Source organism: Mastigoproctus giganteus, chromosome 3 (assembly GCF_048544385.1).
Source record: "Mastigoproctus giganteus isolate SK-2022 chromosome 3, ASM4854438v1, whole genome shotgun sequence".
Classification (NCBI taxonomy): domain Eukaryota; kingdom Metazoa; phylum Arthropoda; class Arachnida; order Uropygi; family Thelyphonidae; genus Mastigoproctus; species Mastigoproctus giganteus.
The window spans coordinates 103654258-103675822 of NC_143577.1; the positions used below are offsets into that span (position 1 = coordinate 103654258).

The 21565-nt window shown below is 37.7% G+C and overlaps 1 protein-coding gene across 3 annotated transcripts in view; it reads right to left on the minus strand.

Moving 5' to 3' along the window:
* The window catches only part of LOC150088195 (ankyrin repeat domain-containing protein 17-like), a 1023061-nt gene that overhangs the window by 768496 nt on the left and 233000 nt on the right, over window positions 1-21565 (minus strand). For all 3 annotated transcript variants that reach the window (XM_090369376.1, XM_090369375.1, XM_090369377.1), the window contains exons 9-10: window positions 18542-18733; window positions 25-102 (exon numbers count right to left, since the gene is read on the minus strand). In XM_090369376.1, coding sequence (XP_090225502.1) covers window positions 25-102; window positions 18542-18733 — 270 coding nt within the window. The remainder of the gene's footprint in view (window positions 1-24; window positions 103-18541; window positions 18734-21565) is intronic.

Below are 21565 nucleotides of genomic sequence, written 5' to 3' on the forward strand. Positions count from 1 at the left end.
TAGCTCTGTTCTTTAATTACTTACCAAATGCAAGCGTCTCCATAGGGGAGCTTCCATCATTCATCATTACAACAAAAGCAGAATTCTGAGCAGATTTGCCTCCTTGTAAAACAAGACAATGAGAAAAATAAGCAGTTGTCAATTAAACCAAAACATTTTCTTACATATTACGTTAAATTTAAGGATAATGTACAAATCATAATTAAGGAAATATTTAACATACCCATTAAAAAATTGTATATAATTTTAGCTATATTAAAATACAGTCGAACTTGGTTATAACGAGCACAGAAATAACAAGATCACGGCTGTAAAGAGAACATGCATAAGTTATTTCAATTTATGCATATTCCCATACAATCGCTCACTGTTATAACGAGCGTAATACATGGATATACCATACAAATCTTAGTAACTATGCAAACATTCATAATTGCTAGGGTAGTTGAAAAAACCCAATTCTTTGAATAGACAAAAATGAAAAGGGCGACAGCTTTTATGACCACACGCATCAGATTAGCGGCCGGTTTAATATCTTGTCCTTTTGGGGATGGGGGGCTATACAATAGTGCATTGGCTTCCGCTTGTCACATTTACAGATTGTCTTGTGTATTCACTGAACCATAAATTTATTTTGGGACTTCTAAGAATTTTGTCAACGAGAATTCTAAGAACTTTGTGTGCATTTTGGAACTTCTAAGAACTTTCTAGGCAGATCACTTTACTGTCGTTATAAATAAAATCAGTTAGAAACAAACCCTTCATTGGGAAAAATGTTTACTTACAAAAGTGTCTCGATTCTCAAAAAAAAGTAGAAATTATTCGTGAGTTAGAATGTGGTGCAAAAAAATGTTGAAGTGTGTAAAAAGTTTCCTTGTCCTCTTCAACAGTATTGACATCGTGGAAGAATAAACATGTTTACATATTGGCTCAAAAAAAAGACCACAACCGAAAAAGAAAAAAAAAAAAAAAAAATTAGCAAGTGCGAGGTTACAAATGCTGATGAAGCATTGCTTCAATGGTTCACTGCAGAAAGAAGTGCTGGATTTTCAATAGACAGTCCGATCTTGAAGGCAACGATTTTGTAAATAACAACGGTTGGCTGGAATGATTTAAAAACTGAATACAAGCATATTAATATAAATAATATGTAGGTATATACTAATACTGTATTTTTTTCTCTGATATTTCTTTTGTTTTTCTGAATCTATCTTTTTATCATGTTACTGAGAATTAAAAAAAAAATAGGAGGTAGATTAAACTTATCACTGATATAGTGAGTAACAGTTATGAGTAAACTTTGTCGGTCCCTTGATGCTCGTTATAACCAAGTTCGACTGTACTTCATAATTTAAGGCAAATTTTAAGTCAATATTACAATTTTCTACTCCATATTCTTTTATATTTATCTTTAGCAACCCCAAAAAGTACTGGAAATTTGTACAAAAAATTTTTCAAATTTGAAAATTCACTGCCAATTGATGAAATCCGTGTTATCTTGGCATTTATAAGAACACTTCTCAATGGGAACTTGCATGCCGTGTAGTCACATGAATGCAAGTTCCCATGGTGCACGACTCTATGCAGCAAAAAAGTCCTTTATTGCTTCATGTTCAAGCACACTGCACTGAACAAGAACACAAAACTCTTCCTCTTGTTTTAGACTCTCCATGACCATGGCAGAAAAAATACCTATAATTATGTCAGAATCAACCAAATGTTTTAGTCTGCTGGGGTAATCAACTTCCAAAATGGAAGTGGAAGATTTAAAATTTGGTATAATAATTGGACCGGAGAGCTATATATATTTTCAAACAATGACACATAATATTTCAAAGAAATATTACGTGTCATTGTTTAACTTGTTTAATGTTGATAAGAAAACTACTTTGTTCAAGCCAGCAGAAGAGAGGAACACTGACAGATATGCTGTAAAAGTAAATAAAATAACTTGTTTGGCCTGCTTAGGGTTGCTTTCACCAGGAGTTTCAACTCAGAAATTTTTCCATGTGAGTTCATTAATCTGCCTTCTGTAAAAAAATTTTTTGAGCATAAACTGGATTTCAACATCAGTCAGTGCCACTTAACAGAATCGGTAGAGTATAACAATCACTGCCAAACAGGGCTTCTTCAGAGTGAGTGACCTAGATAGACTTCAAGGATGGTCAGAAAAGTGGCAGCTATGCTCTAATTTAGCAAAATGCAAGGCATTATACCTTAGGGAACAGCAACCCCAAAATAACTTATACACTTGGTGGAGTTGAACTAAAGTCAACAGTGAAAAGGGACTTGGGAATTATGATATGGTCAGACATGAAGTTCTCCGAGCATTGCAGACAGGTTTCAAGGAAGACCCATGATGTCATATCGATGATTCATCGAACATTTGCGAGTATAGATAAGGACATCATAATCTCATTATATAAGGTTATTGTTAGACCACACTTGGAATACTGTGTTCAAGTATGGATCCTGCACCTAAAGAAAGACATTGAGCTCCTTGAAAGGGTCCAGAGACAGGTGAGTTACCTGTCTCTGGACACTTTGAGGAAAGAATTCAAATATGTGGGGTGCAAAGTTTGAAAACTAGGCACCACAGAGAAGATTTCAATGAGGTGTTTATGGCTCTGAGGGGCAAAATTAAAATGAATGAGGACGAAATTTTTATGGTTATAAATGATTCTAGAACTAGGGGGTCATAAATTTAATTTACTGGAGAGCATATTTAGACTGGATTGCAGAAAGTTTTATTTTAGCGAGCAAGTTATACATTACTGGAATAAGTTACCTACATGGGTGGTTGAGGTTAAAAGTTTGGGGAAGTTCAAAGGTCAACTGGATAATTACCTGTGGGAGGGGGGAAATGCATAGGGTGTCTATTTCCTTTTCATTTATTAATTTCATTTTATTATTTTACTCCTTCCCCCCCTCCCTTTTTTTTTTGGCTGTTGCAGCATAAGCCTTGGGCTTCCTAGAACCAATGGGCTATTATTAATACTATCACTTTTCAATTTCTTAAACTGAAAGTGCTCATATAGTTTTTCTCAGCACCTCTAAAGGATGCCAGGTTTTACGAGTCTAGTTACACATTCAACCAAAGCAAGTCAAATATTCACACATGCTTCAAAATACTTTTTACTTTAGCAGCATGCATCAGTTGAAATTTAGAATTTATCTTTCCTTTTAGCAGTTCTTCCTAGATAGTAGTAAATTTCAACCGAATAATCATCCACATTCACAGGAAGGCATGCAGTCCACCCCTTTCTGCACACAAATTAATAGGGTGACAGAGGCAATTTATTACCACCAGGTGCTAAATCTTCTCTGTTCAGTTGCATTATCAACACAAAGTGCCCGACAATTTTGTAAAGGAAGCTCAAGTGCTTTCAGGTTGTTCAGGTGACCAGTGCTGTAATCAGTAGTCACCTTCTAAGGCAGACATTGAGAGCAAACTGATTTTGACTTAATCATTTTTTTTTTTTTTTAATATGAAAGGTCACCACAACAGGAGACACTTGGAATCACTTTGATTACTTCCATCAATAGCGACCAAATTCAGCCAATATTTAAAGGAGCTTGTTATGCATTTGAGCTGAGCATAAGTAGAGGCATTTGATGCAAGAAAGCAAGCTTATGCAGCATCAGCCAAAAAAAAACAAAAAAAAAAAAACCGCTCCCAATTTCACCCCTCCGTTCTTTCCAAATACCTGTCCAGCTCAGCCTTAAATTTATTTAGGCTATCAACTTCCACAACAAAGAATGGAAGCCTGTTCCATCAACCAAATACCCACTGGCTAAATGCAAACTTCCACACATCTGTCTTTCCTCAATTTGAATTTATGCCCTCTCAGGTGATTATTCTGAGAAAGGGGAAAAATTCCATCAGCATTGAGCACGCTCTAACCATTCAAGGCTTTATACACCTCAATCAGATCACCTCGCAGGTGCCTAGTCTCCAGGCACTATAATTTGCAAAACTTAACCCTTTCTTTGTAAGAGCAACCCTTTGTTCCATTCACTAATCTTGTTGCCCTTCTTGGTACTTGTTCCAACAGCTCTACATCCTTCTTAAATGAGTCCTCCAGACCTATATACAGTACTCAAGGTGTGGCCTGACCATTGCCTTATACAAGGAGATAATCACCTCCTTATCCCTGCTAGAAAAATTCTTCTATATCTTTGACAAGACACTATGAGCTACTCTTGCAGACCGTCTGCACTGCTCAGAAAACTTAATATCTGCCTGCACAATTACCCCCAGGTCCTTTTCGTTCTCTACCACTGTCAATGTAGTACCACAGAGTTGATATGTCATTCTGGGGTTGCTGCATCCCATATGTAGTACTTTACATTTGTCAATGTTAAACTTCATTTGCCACCTCTCAGCCCATCTGCTCAACTTTTCTAGAACATGTTGCAGCAGCGTACTGTCATTACTGTCCATAACAACCCTACAAACCTTCGTATCGTCTACAAACTTGGACATTAAGCTTGATATACCATCATCAATATCATTTATAAATACAGAAAACAACAATGAACCCAATACTGAACCCTGAGGGACTCCACTAATAACATTAGTCCACAATGAGCAGTGTCCATTGATTACAACTCTGTCTTCTCCCACTGAACCATCCCTTTATCCATAGCAGCAATTTTCCTCCAATGCCACACTGCTCCAATTTGTGTAGCAGTCTTCCATGTGCAACAGTATCAAAAGACTTTCTGAGATCCAAATATATGATATCAAGGTTAATCCCTACATCTAGTTCCTTTGTGATCATAGTATCCAATCAAATTGGTCAAGCAAGACTTTATCTTAACAAAACCATGCTGTGTCCGAGCTAAAAGTGACATCTTGTGTAGATGATCATGCAGTGCTTCTTTAACCAGTGCCTCCATTAATTTTCCTGGAACAGAAGTTAAACAGGTCTATAATTACTTGTGTTTCCCTTTGACCCTCCTTTGTGAATTGCAGTCACATTTCCACATCTCCAGAAGCTCTCATAATTATGGCTAAGGGTTTGCTTACTTCCTTTGTTGCCTCCTTTAATATAACTGGATAGATCCCATTCACACCGGGTGCCTTTTTTATGTTTATCTTCAACAATTTCTCCTCCACTTTCCTCTCAGTTATTACAAAATCATCTAGCTCACTGCCAGAGTTTAACCCACCTTTGGCATTCCCATCCCTGAATAAATCCTCATGTGTGAATGTAGAAGCAAAATATTCATTTAGCTTGTTAGCTACCTGAGCAGGATCATCAACAGTTGAACCATCAATATCCAGTGGACCAATCTGATTCATCCCTTTCCTTCTAGAGTTTCCATAGGTAAAGAAATCTTTGTTATTTTTCTTTGCATTCTTTGCCAAAGATTTCTCATATTCTGCCTTTGCCTGCCTAATCTCCTTTGTGACTTGGTTACAGACCAGCTTATATCTATCACAGGCTTCCATGTCACCCATTAATTTAAATGCATCTCATGCATTTTTATTCTCTGCCATATGTCTCATTAGTTCATCTAACATCCATTTAGGCCGAAACCTTGAACAATATTTCTTAGTTGGTATGTAAAGCCTAGATTCTAAGATAAATACTTTGAATGCTTCCCATTTTGAATTTGCTGTTGGTAACACAGTATAGAATTTAAATACTGTCTCAGACCACCGTAGCCACCTTTATGAAAGCAAAAACCCTTCCCTTTACCCCTGATGGTTGTTACCTCTTTCAGTAAATCCCACTTCAGCACACTGTGATCACTACCACCTAGTGGTTCCTTTATCTGCAGATTCGTAATGCATGAAGAATCACTACTGATAATCAGATCAAGAGTATTACTCCCTCTAGCTGCTTCCCAAACATGCTGATGTAGAAAACAATCATCCAATAAATCCATAAAAGCCTTGCTAGTGTGTGAGTGACCAACTCACAAATTCCAGTCAATATCTGGGAAATTAAAATCTCCCCATTATAAGACTCTCTGATTTACTGGCCCACTCTATTTCCCTGTACAGTTTCTTATTATACTCATCAGAGTCATTAGGCCTATAACACACTCGTACTCTCAATTTTGATCTCCCAATGCTTATGTCACACCAAACTGACTCGACACTGCACTGTCCAGCGATGTCGACTGGCTTCACTTCCTTGGATTTTGTGTGTTTCTTAACTAATAGCATAACCTCTCCTCCCTTCCTATCCTGTCTATCCTTCCTGTACACATTGTACTCCCCAAATTTCAGTTCTGCATTCCTTATATCTGTGTGTGTGTGTGTGTGTGTGTGTGTGTGTGTGTGTGTGTGTGTGTGTGTGTGTGTGTGACACCACGTCTCAGATATCCCAACAATATCTGCATTTGATATTTTGAGCAATACCTCATATTCATAATTTATTTACCAAATTTAGCTTGCTATAGAAGTGTCCACTGTTCTTTTCATATGCTTCTTTATACTGGATCAGTACATGGAATGTAATAATTGTGACAATGTTTTGCTGTATGGATGTTTGGCTGCAAATATACACTTTCATTCCCTGATAACCCAGTGAAGTCTGTGATCCAGCAAATAATGACTACCTGCTGGCAATCCTGGAATATGCAACAGCTTAGTGTTTATGGTTTTTATTAAAGGTTGAGTTGATGAGGGGTTATTTTGTAGGGAAAAAAGTACACTCTGTGAATCTGTATATACAGTCCACTCCGATTATTTGGGACAGGTCGAGAGTAGTGCATTTTGGCCCAATTAGGCAGCTGCCCCAATTATCTGAAGTTTCACATAAATAGTTAAAAATACAATGTACCCCCCCCCCCACCTTTTTACAATTGGTTCATTGTACGATCAAATCACGTTATGACGAACTCAACATAGTAAAGTACCGTTCACTATACGATGTGTAATAAGTGCCGGTCATTGTGATCACATTTGTGAATTGAATTTTAATTCTATTAAACAGCGATTCTAATTAGCGAAAATAGGAGGAATATTATCCACAGGCTATAAAAGCAAAGATATATCAAGTAGAAATTTACCCTTTATTACCTTACCAATTAAAAATACATGAAAATCATAAGAATATACGTGATAATCGATAATTAATATATACTTCTGTTCACTGACATTTGTGGGTGGTGGTTAAAATTTAAAACAGTAAAAAGACAAGCAATCAATAACAAAGAACATGGCACACACAAATTGCAATTAACACAGTATGTGCAAGTGAGAACCGAATAACGAGTTACAAAGCTTTTAAAAATAGGAATGAAGAGAAGATCTGAAAATTAATTTTTTTTATGATTGAAGATTTCATAGAAGTGTAAACACATTTCACCATAAAAACCGCAGAAGTCCAGCTGTCAGTATTATTGCAAATTCAGTAAGATCGAGTTTACTGTCTGTTTATGATAGATTTCACTAACAGAAAAGCCCAGTGAACAGGTGACTGCTAATTGTTTTTATTGTTTTATGGTTGTGACCTCCAGAATTTCGACCGAACCACGTGAGACCGTTGGAGACAATCGTAGGGTAATCCCCAGTGCTGAGGTCTCCTGCTCCAATTAAACGGCATGCTGTCCCAATTAAGCGAAGTAAACCCTGCCTATTTTCTCGACTGGTTTCTGTTTTTTAAGATTTGCCCCAAATAAATGGTTGCCCCGATTAACCGGTAGCCCAAATAACTGGAATCCAGTGTAATACTAGACTACAGCAACATCCAACAACTAACGAAATGGTTCAGTCAAATCTACAGCAACAACGACATTCCATCCGAATGGCTCCAATCCATCTTTGTGGCCCTACCAAAAAAGGCTACCAGCCGGAAATGCGAAGACTTCAGGCTGATCAGTCTAATGAGCCAGGTGCTAAAAGTCTTCCTCAAGGTGATTCAGCAAAGGATAAGATGTAAGTGCGAAAGTGCACTAGGAAACACACAGTTCGGATTCTGCAGGGGACTAGGCACCAGAGAAGCAATTTTCTGTTTACAAATATTGCTACAAAGGTGCTATGAACATCAAAAAGACGTGTATATATGTTTTATTGACTACGAGAAAGCCTTCGATTCAGTAGACCACGACCGCCTAATTGACCGACTGAGAAAACTTGGGCTTGAAAACAATGATATCAACTTTATTACAACTCTCTACTGGAATCAAACAGCCCGGCTTCGCTATGACAACGATCTGACAGACCCAATTCCAATAAAAAAAGGCGTCCGGCAAGGCTGTCCATTATCTCCCATTCTTTTTAACATCTATTCGGAAATGATCTTCGACCAAACACTGGCTGACAAGAACATCGGCATAAAAGTTAACGGACACTACATCAATAACTTAAGATATGCCGATGACACAGCACTAATAGCGGATTCAGAACAAGATTTACAGACCATCTTGAACGAAGTGGACATAGAAAGCCAAGCATGGGGGCTACGAATCAACAAAAAGAAAACAAAGGTGATGAAGGTCAGCAGGACTGCAAGCAAAATCACGATCAAACTAAACAACGAAAAATTAGAGCAAATACACCGCTTCAAGTATCTCGGAGTGCTCATTGATGACCAGCTGAACCATGAGGCCGAAATCAAAAGCAGAATTGAACAAGCCAGGCAGGCATTCACCAAATGGAGAACCCTCCTCACCGACAGAAGCTTGAACATCGTGCTCAAATTACGCACATTGAAATGCTACATCTGGCCAATACTGCTCTACGGTGTAGAAACCTGGACTCTAACATCAGCCACTACAAAAAAGCTCCAGGCCTTCGAAATGTGGCTCTACCGAAGAATGCTGAAAATTCCGTGGACAGCCAAGATAACCAACGCACAGGTCCTGCAGGACATGCACACGGAACGGGACCTGCTCAAAACCATCATCAGCAGGAAATGCAAATACCTAGGTCACATCGCTAGGAACCAACAAAAATATCACCTACTACCACTCATCCTGGAGGGAAAGATCGAAGGCAAGAAACGCCCAGGCAGACCGAAAATGGCATGGCTAGATAACATCAACACCTGGCTTCACATGACAACAGCACAAATTCTACACGCAGCGCTAGACAGAGAACAATATCAAAACGAAGTCGCAAACGCCATTCGGCAGCATTAAAGAAGAAGAAGAAGTGTAATACACTTTTTTGATGGACAGCTTGAGAACATTTTCTAGTGCAAGCTTGATGGCTAATAATTCAGCTATACAAGTGCTGCATTCAGTGGGAAGTGATATATAGGGTGTCTCAAAAATATTGATACAAACATTTAGGGGAGGGAGGTAACATAACATCTAAAGGAAAGGGAATCGCATAGGAACTCGTAACCGGAAACATCGGTAGACAGTGCAGTAGTCACCGGACAAAGAGCATGCATCGATATACGAACTGTGAGCTGGCAGACATGCACCTAGTGTATGGATTAGCAGAGGGCAATGGACAAGCCGCTTAACAAATTCATTGAGAATGCTTCCCAGACAGACATGTACCAGACCACCGTTTGTTTAAGCGTGTGCATCAAAATTTGTGCAATTATAGGTCATTTAGAAGTATCAGGAGTAGTGTGATGCAACTCCCATCATAGAAGAAAGTGTGTTGAATGCCGTCCAGAATAATCCTACTACCAGCACACGTGCTGTTGCCTCTGCCTTAGGAGTGTCTCGTTGCAGTGTACAGCGTGTCTGGCACAACAATTCCTTACACCCCTTTCATCTCCATAGGGTTCAGTTACTGCTCCCCCAAGATCATCCTGCACATGTGGCTTTTGCGCAGTGGTTTCTCCAAGAAAGTGTTCAAGACTTGAATTTTCCAGCCTATGTTTTGTTCACCCACGGATGAGGCTTATTTCACTTGGGAAGGCTTATTCAATAGCACAATGCTCATGTGTGGGCTCACGACAACCCACACTGCATGTGCCCCCATGTAGCACAACATCGCCTCGCAATAAATGTGTGGGCGGGTATGGTCGGTGACTGCTTAGTCGGCCCGTACCTGTTACCATCCCGCATGAACTCCGCTAAATATCGGATCTTTCTTGAACAAGTTCTACTGGGGTTACTTGACAATGTTCCAGCAAATGTGAGACTCAACATTTGGTTTCAACATGACGGGGCGCCTGCCCATTATGGAAGGTGTGTTCGTGACCATTTGAACAGGCATTTTGGGCATCGATGGTTTGGCTGTGGTGGACCCGTTGCCTGGCCACACACTCACCTGATTTATCGAGCCTTGATTTATTTCTGTAGGGGGGCCTCAAATCTATTGTGTATGAATCACCTGTGGAGACAGAAATGGATCTCGTGGCGAGACTCGCCTGCGCTAATGCTACTGTCAAAGAAACTCCAGGTGTGTTTGACCGTGTCTGCCAATCCATGCTGCGTCTGTGTCACGCATGCATCGTGTCTTATGGTGGAACCTTCAAGCATCTGTTGTAACATCATGAAATGCATCCATCTTGTACTCCATTGTTAATATTATGTCAAATAAATGTTTGCCACTAATTACTGTCTTGTGCCATTTCTGCTTCTTGTGCCTCTGCTACTACTTTCCCATGACGTTTCCGGTTATAGGTTCCTATGCAATTCACATTCCTTTAGATGTTACCTATCTCCTCTAAACGTTTGTACCAAATTTTTGAGACACTCTGTAGATGGTGTTATAAAGGAAGACAGCTGCAACACCCACTCCACTATCAAACTTTGATACATCAGTATACATACAGTGGAACTACTCTATTATGAACTTCTATTTAACGAATTTCTCTATATTACGAATTTTTTTGCAAAACATTGCACCTTGAAATGAAATTACATGTAAAATTAACCCCATATAACGAAGTGTTCGTCTCTCTATAACGAATTTTTAAAAAAATTAGTAAAAGCATTTTTGAACATTTTCGAGCATTTACTGCTAAACAGCTGTTCAAATATACTGCCTCCTTCGTTCCAAAATTGTGCATTAGCATCTGGAATTAAATAATCATCCTTTTAGTGAACACTTGTGGCCCATAGGAGGGTCTTTGTTTCATTTCTGTTACAGTTATTAAACCAAATGGGTTTTCTTAAAAGTGGTCGTAAACTTTACAATAAATAGGGTAGATTTGCAAATTGATGTTGGCTCAGGGGAAAGCTAAATTCGCTGTGGTAAACCTTTAGCACAAAATAGAATGCTGCCATAGTCGGTTTTTAGTAATGCCTACTGAGTGACATTCGTTTCTCACCTCAACTGTACCACGTGACCTTCATGTCAATCATCATATGATATGTCCGTTCTCGTCTAACTGGACTCCCAGTAGTGCTTTCATGATTTTTTTTTTTTTTTTTTTTTATTTATTTCGTTTGTCATCAATCACATAGGCTATATGCTTGTCTTTTTTTTTTTTTTTTTTTTTCCCCCTGAAAAGTAACATACGGCATACGTTAATCATAAATTTTCTTTTGTGTATATATGAATGAAAGTGGAATAAAAGAAATTCACAAAGTCGTATATTTCTTCAAAGTGAGTGATACTGTTGCCTTGGCAAGCGAATGTCATTGAGTAGACTGTACCTGTACTAACAATTCATGTATGGCCAGCACGGCAAAGTTTGCGGTGTATTTTTCAGCAAGAGCTGCAGTTCAGACCGTGCGGAGACCGCACAGTCTGAACACTACGGTTCTGACAGTGGGAAAGATGTCCCACCTGTTTTGCAAAATTGATATCGCCATCCTCAAGAATTATTAACTAGTTGGACTAGGAGAGTTGGAAAAGAAGCTTCCTATATCTAAAATAAAAGTAATCCCTGTTGATTTATAATAAAATTAATAAATGTTTACAGACTGTTTCTCTAGTACACATTCAATTAAAACCCATTATAATTATACCTCAATCAGCACGGTTTCACATAACACGGAACAGTTTCGGTACCAATTATCGGTGCTATATGGGATATTAGGGTGTGTGTGTGTGCGCGTGCTCACTATTGATATAAAATCTAACGCAGTGCATCCAGTTGACATGGGTGGACAGCAATGTTGAGTGTCAGTTTGGTGTAACATAAGCATTGGAAAAGCAAAAATGAGAGTAGGAGTGTTATAGGCCTGATGAGTACAACTGTACAGAAAAATAAAGTAGGGCAGTAAATCAGAATGTCTCTTAATGGGAGATTCTGGCTTCCCAAATATTGATTGGAACTTGTGGGTTGGTCACTAGCACTAACAAAACTTTTGTGGATGCCTATTGTCTAGAGCAGTAGGGTAGACAACAATATTCTTGCTATTAATATCAGCAGTGATTAATCATGCGTTAAGAATCTGCAGATAAAAGAACCAGTCAGTGGAAGTGAACACAGAGTGCTGATCTGGAATTTACTTAAAATATAACTACCATCAAGGGTAAAGTAAAGAGTTTTTGCTTTCGTAAAGATGACTGCAGTGATCTCAGGCAGTTTTTAAATTCTATACAGTGGAACCAACTGATGATGTTACCAACAGCAAATTCTAATCTTGGAAGCTGACTTTTCATACCAACTAAGAAATACTGTTCAAGGTTTAGTCCTAAATGGATGTCAAATGAACTAATGAGACTTGTGGCAGAGAATAAAAATGCATGGGATGCATATAAATTATCAGGCAACACAGAAGTCTATGGCAGCTATATGCTAGTCTGTAATCAAGTCACAAAGTAGGTTAGGCAAGTGAGGGCAGATTATGAGAAATCTTTGGCTCTTTAGGAAGGATGCTAAGAAAAACAGCGAAGACTTCTTTATTTATGTAAAGAAATGGAACAAATAAAATTGGTCCAGTTAATATCTATTGAACCATATTTGGAATATTTTATTCAGGTCTGAAAACCACACCTAAGAAAAGACAAATTCTGAAGAAGTTTCAAATAAAGGTGACCAGAACAGCAATGAGTACAAATTAATACACATATAAAGAACAGAACAACTCAGAAGGTGCAGAATGCAAAGTTTGACAACCATTAGCATTAGCACAGGCACATAATGCAAGAAAGCAAGCTTATATAGCATCACCCAAAAAAAAAAAAAAAAAAAAAAACACCACCCTTATTTCACCCATCCACTAGCTCCAAATGTTTGTCAAGTTCTGCCTTGAATCTATTTAAGCTATCAACTTCTACAATGACAGATGGAAGTTTGTTCCAGCAATCAACCATCCACTGGCTAAAGGCAAACTTCCGCACATTTATCCTACAACAGTCTTTCCTCAATTTGAATTTATGCCCTCTCAGGTTATTCTGAGAAAGAGGAAGGATCCCATCAGCACTGAGCATACTCAAACCATTCAAGGCTTTATACACTTCTATCAGATCACTTCGCAGATGCCTAGTCTCCAGACACTGTAATTTGCAAAACTTAAGCCTTTCTTCATAATAGCAACCCTTTGTTCCATTCACTAATCTTGTTGCCCTTCTCTGTACTCGTTCCAACAGCTCTACATCCTTCTTAAAATTAGGCCTCCACACCTGTATACAGTACTCAAGGTGTGGTCTGACCATTGCCTTATATAAGGGGATAATCACCTCCTTATCCCTACTAGAAAAATTCCTGTATATCATTGACAAGACACCATGAGCTACTCTTGCAGCCTGTCTGCACTGCTCAGAAAACTTCATATCTGCCTGCACAATAACCCCCATGTCCTTTTCATTCTCTACCACTGTCAGTGTGGTACCACAGAGTTGATACGTTACTCTGGGATTACTGCTTCCCATATGTAGTACTTTACATTTGTCAATGTTAAACTTCATCTGCCACCTCTCAGCCCATCTGCTCAACTTTTCTAGATCCTGCTGCAGCAGTGTACTGTCATTAGTGTCATTAACAACCCTGCCAACCTTCATATCATCTGCAAACTTGGACATTAAGCCTAACCATCATCAATATCATTTATAAATACAGAAAATAACAATGGACCCAACACTGAACCCTGAGGAACTCCACTAATAACATTAGTCCACGAAGAGCAGTGTCCATTGATTACCACTCTGTCTTCCTCCCACTCAACCATCCCTTTATCCATAGTAGCAATTTGCCTCCAATGCCACACTGCTCCAATTTGTGCAGCAGTCTTCCATGTGCAACAGTATCAAAAGCCTTTCTGAGATCCAAATATATATTATTAAAGTTATTCTTTGCATCCAGTTCCTTTGTGACTACATCAGAGTATCCAATCAAATTAGTCAAACAAGACTTCCCCTTAACAAATCCATGCTGTGTCCGAGCTATAACTGAAGTCTTGTCTAGATGATCCTGCAATGCTTCTTTAACCAATGCCTCCATTAATTTCCCTGGAACAGAAATTAAACTAACAGGTATGTAATTACCTGTGTCTCCCTTTGATCGTCCTTTGTGGATTGGGATCACATTTGCACATCTCCAGTCCATGGGTACCTCCCCTGAGTCCAGGGAAGCTCTCATAATTATGGCTAACGGTTTGCTTACTTCCTTTGCCGCCTCCTTTAATATAACTGGATAGATTCCATCCACCCCAGGTGCCTTTCTTGTGTTTATCTTCAACAATTTCTCCTCCACTTTACACTCAGTTATTACAAGATTATCTAGCTTACTGCCAGAGTTGAATACACCTCTGGCATTCCCCTCCCTGAATAACTCCTCATGTGTGAATGTCAATGCAAAATATTCATTTAGTTTGTTAGCTACCTGAGCAGGATCATCAACAGTTGAGTCATCAATATCAAGGAGACCAATCTGATTCATCCCCTTCCTTTTAGAGTTTACATAAGTAAAGAACTCTTTGCTGTTTTTCTTTGCATCTTTTGCCAATTATTTCTCATAATCTGCCTTTGCCTGCCTAACCTCCTTTGTAACTTGGTTACAGACCAGCTTATATCTATCATAGGCTGTTGTGTCACATGTTAATTTATATGTATCCCATGCAGTTTTCTTCTCTGTGATGAAAGGATTGAGTAAAATAAATAAGGAAGACCAGTTCTCCTTTAACCATTTAGGTGAGACAAGAACCAGAGGATACAAACATAAAATTCTGAGGAATAACAGAAGCTGATCTCATGAAATTCAACTATGGACAATGGGTCATCAAAAACCAGAATAAGTTATCTACTAACACTGAAGAAACAGTAAGCATGGCTAAATTCAAATCAGAATTGACAGTTCAGCTGTGGGAATGGATATAGTATGAACGTTCTATTCTATTTTTATTATTTTATTTTACTGATTTATTTTTTTAACTGATTGAGAAAAAGTCTTCTTCCTTGCATCAACTGGTCTCACTAATATTTACTGCAAGCGAGATCAATGTACAAGTTACTACCAGTGGTCGTAGACAGCATCATCAGTCTCCACAGGTAGTGGGCAACTGATATACAGTTATACCCAATTTCTGACAGTAACTCAGACGAGTTATACCATTTTAAAAATTTATCTTTTTATAAACAGTTATACCTATTTAGAAATGAATAAATAAATTAATTATAATATCAGATTATTGCAAATAGATATTGCAAATAATATATTGCAATATATTATTTGCAATATATAATATATTGCAAATAATATATCGCAAATATATTATTTGCAATATATATTGCAAATAATATATCGCAAATATATTATTTGCAATATATATTGCAAATAATATATTTGCAAGATATTGCAAATAATTTGAAAGTGATTTTCCATTTCTCACTGCCAATTTGGTCTCATGATACATTTTGGACACTGCTGGCAGCAAAAAAAGGGAGCATCAGACTTCCAATGTTTTACATTGGAAGTCTGATGCATTGCTCAGAAAACTTCATATCTGACTGCACAATTACTCCCAGGTATTTTTCATTTTCTACCACCTTAAGTGTAGTACCACCACACAGTTGGTACATTTCTCTGGGGTTACTTCTACCCATATGCAGTACTTTGCATTTGTCAAGGTTAAACTTCAGTTGCCACTTAGCCCATCTGCCCAAATTATCTAGATCCTGTTGCAGTAGCACACTGCCATTACTCTCATTAACAATCCTGCCAACCTTTGTATCATCTGAAAACTTCGACATTAAGCCTGATATACCTTCATCAATATCATTGATAAATATACAAAATAACAGTGGACCCAACACCGAAACCTGTGAGACTCCACTAATAACATTAGTCCACGAAGAGCAGCACCCATTGATTACCACCCTCTGTCTTCTCCCACTTAACCATCCTTTTATCCATTGTAGCAACTTACCCTTAATACCATTCTGCTCCAATTTGTACAATAGTCTTCCATGCGCAACAGTGTCAAAAACTTTCCTGAAATCCAAATATATGATATCAAAATTATTTTTTGCATCCAGTTCCTTTGTAACCACATCATAATATCCTATCAAATTTGTCAGACAAGACTTTCCCTTAACAAACCCATGCTGTGTCTGAATTATTGCTGCAGTCTTGTCTAGATGATCCTGCAATGCATCTTTAACCAGTGACTCCATTATTTTAGCCGGAACAGAAGTTAAACTAACTGGTCTGTAATTACTTGTGTCACCCTTCAATCCCCTTTGTGAATTGGGGATACATTTGCACATCTCCAGTCCATGGGAACCTCCCCCGAGTCCAAGGATGCTCTCATAATTATGGCTAAGGGTTTGCTTAGTTGCTTTGCCACCACCTTTAATATAACTGGATAGATCCCATCCACCCCAGGTGCTTTTCTTATGTTTAACTTCAACAATTTCTCCTCCACTTTGCTCTCAGTTATTACAAAATCATTAAGTATCCTGCTACAATTTGATAACCTTCTGCCAATTTCAAACCTTAATAATTCCTCATGTGTGTAAGGAATTATTAAGAATGTGGATGCAAAATACTCATTCAGTTTGTTTGCTATCTGAGCAGGATCATCAACAGTTGAACCATCGATGTCAAGTGGACCAATCAGATTCATCCCCTTCCTTTTAGAGTTTATATAAGTAAAGAAATCCTTGCTGTTTTTCTTAGCATCTTTTGCAAAGGATTTCTCGTAATCTGCCTTCGCCTGCCTAACCTCCTTTGTGACCTGATTACAGACTAGCTTATATCTGCCGTAGGCTTCTGAGTCGCTTGATAATTTATATGCATCCCATGCATTTTTCTTCTCTGTTACGAGTCTCATTAGTTCATTAGATAACCATTTAGGCCTAAACCTTATTTCTTAATAGGTATGAAACTGAGTAGCATCCACAATTAATTCCTTGAATGCTTCCCACTTAGAATTTACTGTTGTTAACATCGTCTGTTGATCCCACTGTACAGAATTTAAAAACTTTCTGAGACCACTGTACTCATCTTTACGGAAGCAAAAACCCTTTCCTTTACTCCTGATGGTAATTAAATCTTCAAGTAAATCCCACATCAGTACACTGTGATCACTGCCACCTAGTGGTTCCTTTATCTGCAAATTCTTAATACACGAATGATCACTGCTGATAACCAGATCAAGAGTATTACTCTCTCTGGTTGCCTCTTGAACATGCTGCTGCAGAAAACAATCATCCAATAAATCCACAAAAGTCTGACTAGTGTGTGAGTGACCAACCCACAAGTTCCTGTCAATATCTGGGAAGTTACAGGAATTTTGCTAGCAGGGAAAAGGAGGTGATTGTCCCTCTGTATAAGGCAATGGTCAGGCTATGCCTTCAGTACTACATGCAGGTCTGGAGGCCTCATTTTAGGAAGGATGTAGATTTGCTTGAGCATGTACAGAGAAGGGCAACAAGATTGGTGAGGGGAATCAACCAAGAGAGGCTTAAGATCTGCAAATTGCAGCAGCTGGAGACTAGGCACCTGCGAGGTGATCTGATTGAGGTGTATAAGGCCTTGAATGGGTTGAGCATGCTGAATTCTTATGGGATTCTTCCTTTGTTCAGATTATGAACCTAAGGGGGCGGAAATTGAGGAAGGACAGATGTAGAATAGATGTGCGGAAATTTGCCTTTAGCCAGCGGTTGGCTAATTGCTGGAACAAACTTTCATCTGTCGTTGTGGAAGTTGATAGGTTAAATAAATTTAATTAGGAACTGGAAAGGCATTTGGAGGGAATGGTGTGATTTTTTTTTTTTTTTTTTTTTTTGGCTGATGCTGCTTTCTTGCATCACATGCCACTACTACTACTACTACATCAGTGGCCAGTGCCTGCACTTAGAAATTAATATGCCCATGTTTTAATTTTGCTACTGATGGGAAGGTATCTCTCATAGCATACTGTAAGAAAAATTGTCTGGTAGCACAGTTCTTGTTGCTCTACTAGAAAACTTAAAAATATGTAGTACTTGCTTAACAGTGCTTTGTAATTTCAAAATGTAAATCAAGATTCTAGTAATGTCGTTCTTCTCAAATACTTCTTAGTATGGCATAAAATTTCCTGTCTAATGACAAGTAAGCATCATGCAGTTTGATTAACAGCTATCAATTCGATAATGCCGAGTTGGCTAGTCTGACTTGGCACAGATACTATTTTGGGAAAGTCAAAACTCGCTTATCCATGTAGTGTGCTACTCATAAACAATTTATCCCTCTTTTTATTATTGCAATGAAAAAATTTTAAAGTGATCTTAACATACCAGAAGCAATCAGATATCTGACTAGTTCTAAATGACCTTCTTGTGCAGCTTCCATCAGAGGAGTACTTGCACCTAATTCAATGTCAGCTCCAGCTTTAATAAGGAAGTCAGCAACTTCTAGAAACCCCCCACAACATGCAAGTGTCAATGCAGTCTCTTGTGTTTCTTCAGTCTGGGCATTGATATCAGCACCTATAATTAACAACTCAAATAAGAATATTGTTCAAATATACACATACTACATTTTTATAATCACTATCACTTATATAGAGAGTAATCCTACCCAAAGTAACATGTTATTATTCATTCTGTAATCATTCCAAACTTCCCTTTAGTAATAACATCTAGCTAAGCTAGAGCAAAAATATTTTAATGAATGTGGTTTAAATAAAACTGAGTGAAAACTAAAGCTACACATTCAGTAAAATAATGATAGTTAAGGTTTGATTTACATGAAAGTGTAGCTAAACTGGAGAACAAACCCTAATCTTCAAACAGGCCTCTGGGGTTGGGTAAATTCATATTGTGATTTTAAATGTTTTTCACCAACCACGTATTAAAATAAGACATGGAAACTGGAATTTTAAAAACTGTGTGTTTACTGCTATATATTTACAATTAAAATAACTTTACAACTAAAAAGGATAAAATACATAAAATATATATATATATACATCGAATAAAATACATTAAAATATCGGATTAAGAGCGATAAAACCGACCGTAGCTTTCAAAGGCTCCTGCATTCTTCTTCAGCGGTAGCTTCCTTGTACTGCGATGCATATTAAGTACCAGCAGGTTCACAGTCTAAATCACGTGTTTCATTGCCATGTGTTCTATTCTCCTGTGTACTGGGACTGGAATCTTCATAAACTAATCTCCATAAAAAGCAACTAATTTATCAAAATAAAGTTAACTTCTCCCATGAGTTTAGATATTTTGGCTAATTTGCCAGTAAAATGCAAGACAAACATGAATTTGGGGCTTAAACTGACCATACACAGAGGTCTAGTCCTTAAGATGTTCCTCTACAGAAAATAATGGTGACTTGGCTGAAACAAAGAAACACTATTGGGCAACATGCTTCCCAATCTGGTGGTCTCAATGTTTTTCTTTGTGACAACAAAGGACTGCTGCTATATTATTTCTGCAGAACCTGTACTATCTGGAATCCAGAAAAATATCTGAAAAACAATTCTTAAAAAATATAGTTCACTGACAAGTACATAAACACTTGCAAATTCATACAAACAGAACTTTTTTGTATGGACGGCTGTCGGCAGATCTGAATTTATCACTAGGTGCAAAAGGTGTGCTTAAAAGCTAATGATTCAGGTATATACCAAATTAAAATGTTGTTTCAAACATTCACACTGGTGTGTGTAGATAAAACTAAAGAGTAAGTCAGGGCCATCTCTGTTTAATATGGAATATAAATATAATGATCATTCAAATGAAAATGCATATTATGCAAAAAATAAAGTGCAATTCTTGGTCAGATTACTGATGAGCCTGTTGGCAACACTAGGTACATCTGCTGGCATTATTTGGAAACAATTATTAAAAAATACAATTCACTGAAAAGTATAGTACTGTAAGTTCACACAAGCAGAACTGCTGTTGATGGAAGTGGATTTAACACTAGGTGCAAAGGGCATGCTTCAAGGGCTGATGATTCAAGTGGAATTCCAAAGTCTAAATTAAAATCAATTTAAGATGGTGGCACTATTGCATTCACAAATCAGGTAAGAGATGTAATCTGTAATCCAATTTTTTAATGCAGGAAGAATAAAACCTGCTGAAATTTATCAGAGTGTGCAGTCAGTGTGATGAAAAGCATGCATAAATCAATGGTAAGTCTATGAGTGGGTAAATAGGTGTAAGAATGGTACTGAAAAGTGCTAAGGACTCTTCTTGATACATCAGACATATCATATTGTGACACCATAAATGTCATAGCAATAGTGGAAGAATTTACACAAGAAGAATTGCTACAAGAATTCATACAAAAGAGGAATTGCTATGACATACAAGTTTAGTGTTGATTCGGCATACATTGTCATTACTGAGAACTGCACTTTCTAAAAGTGTAAGCTTGACAGATTCATCAGAATTTAACTCCAGAACTAAAGGAATGTTTCCTTGCTTCTTGGATGGTAAGAGCATATAGAATTCACCTTCTCAGAACATAGCGACCAGAGATAAATCCTGGATGTACTATAACACTACAAAGCACAAATGCTTAAGTTCAATGGTTGAGATATAACACATCCTCCATATGTATCTCTCTTGGTTAATAAAAGATTCATTAACAATAAAACTTTGCTTCTTGTTATATAAGTGCATGAAAAGCTTCAATAGCAACCAAAAAACTTCTCTCAAGGAACCCAGGCATTAGCACAGGAGGAAGTGTATTGAATGTAATGGGATTACGCTGAACACTGACATACATAATTCCCATGTTCTTTGTGAAATACATCTTTTCCACTTTTGAAGTTCTCATATGAATGACCTCTGCAATAATGTAATCACTATTTACAAATACTGATATTACCAATTTATATTTGAATCACATCATTATGAATTATACGTTAAACCTTCAGTTCTACATACATCAATTTAACAGACTTATGGATTAAATAAACCAAATTTGAATGGTAACCGAATATGTTGAGGGTGCTCACAAAATAGGGCAAAACAAAGAACTCGTGCATCAACAGTCACCAGCAAGCATCCCACTCTGTTTATGGATATGTTTGCTATTGTATCAATAAATGGCCATTTGTGTCCTGTTTTTTTATTACAACATCACTTACAGTGTGTCCTCCCCCACAAAGAAAACAGGTAAAAAGAGAAAGCATGTATGTTTGAGTGCTGTTCAGAAATTAAAGCTATTAGAAAAGTTACACTGGTGTGCCTGTTTCCCATGTCTTTGGGAAACAGACAGACCAGAGTCTAGCTTTTCTGTGTCAGATATTGTAAAAAGGCAAAGCTAAGCTTAAGGAGTTTAAGGAATCGCATTTT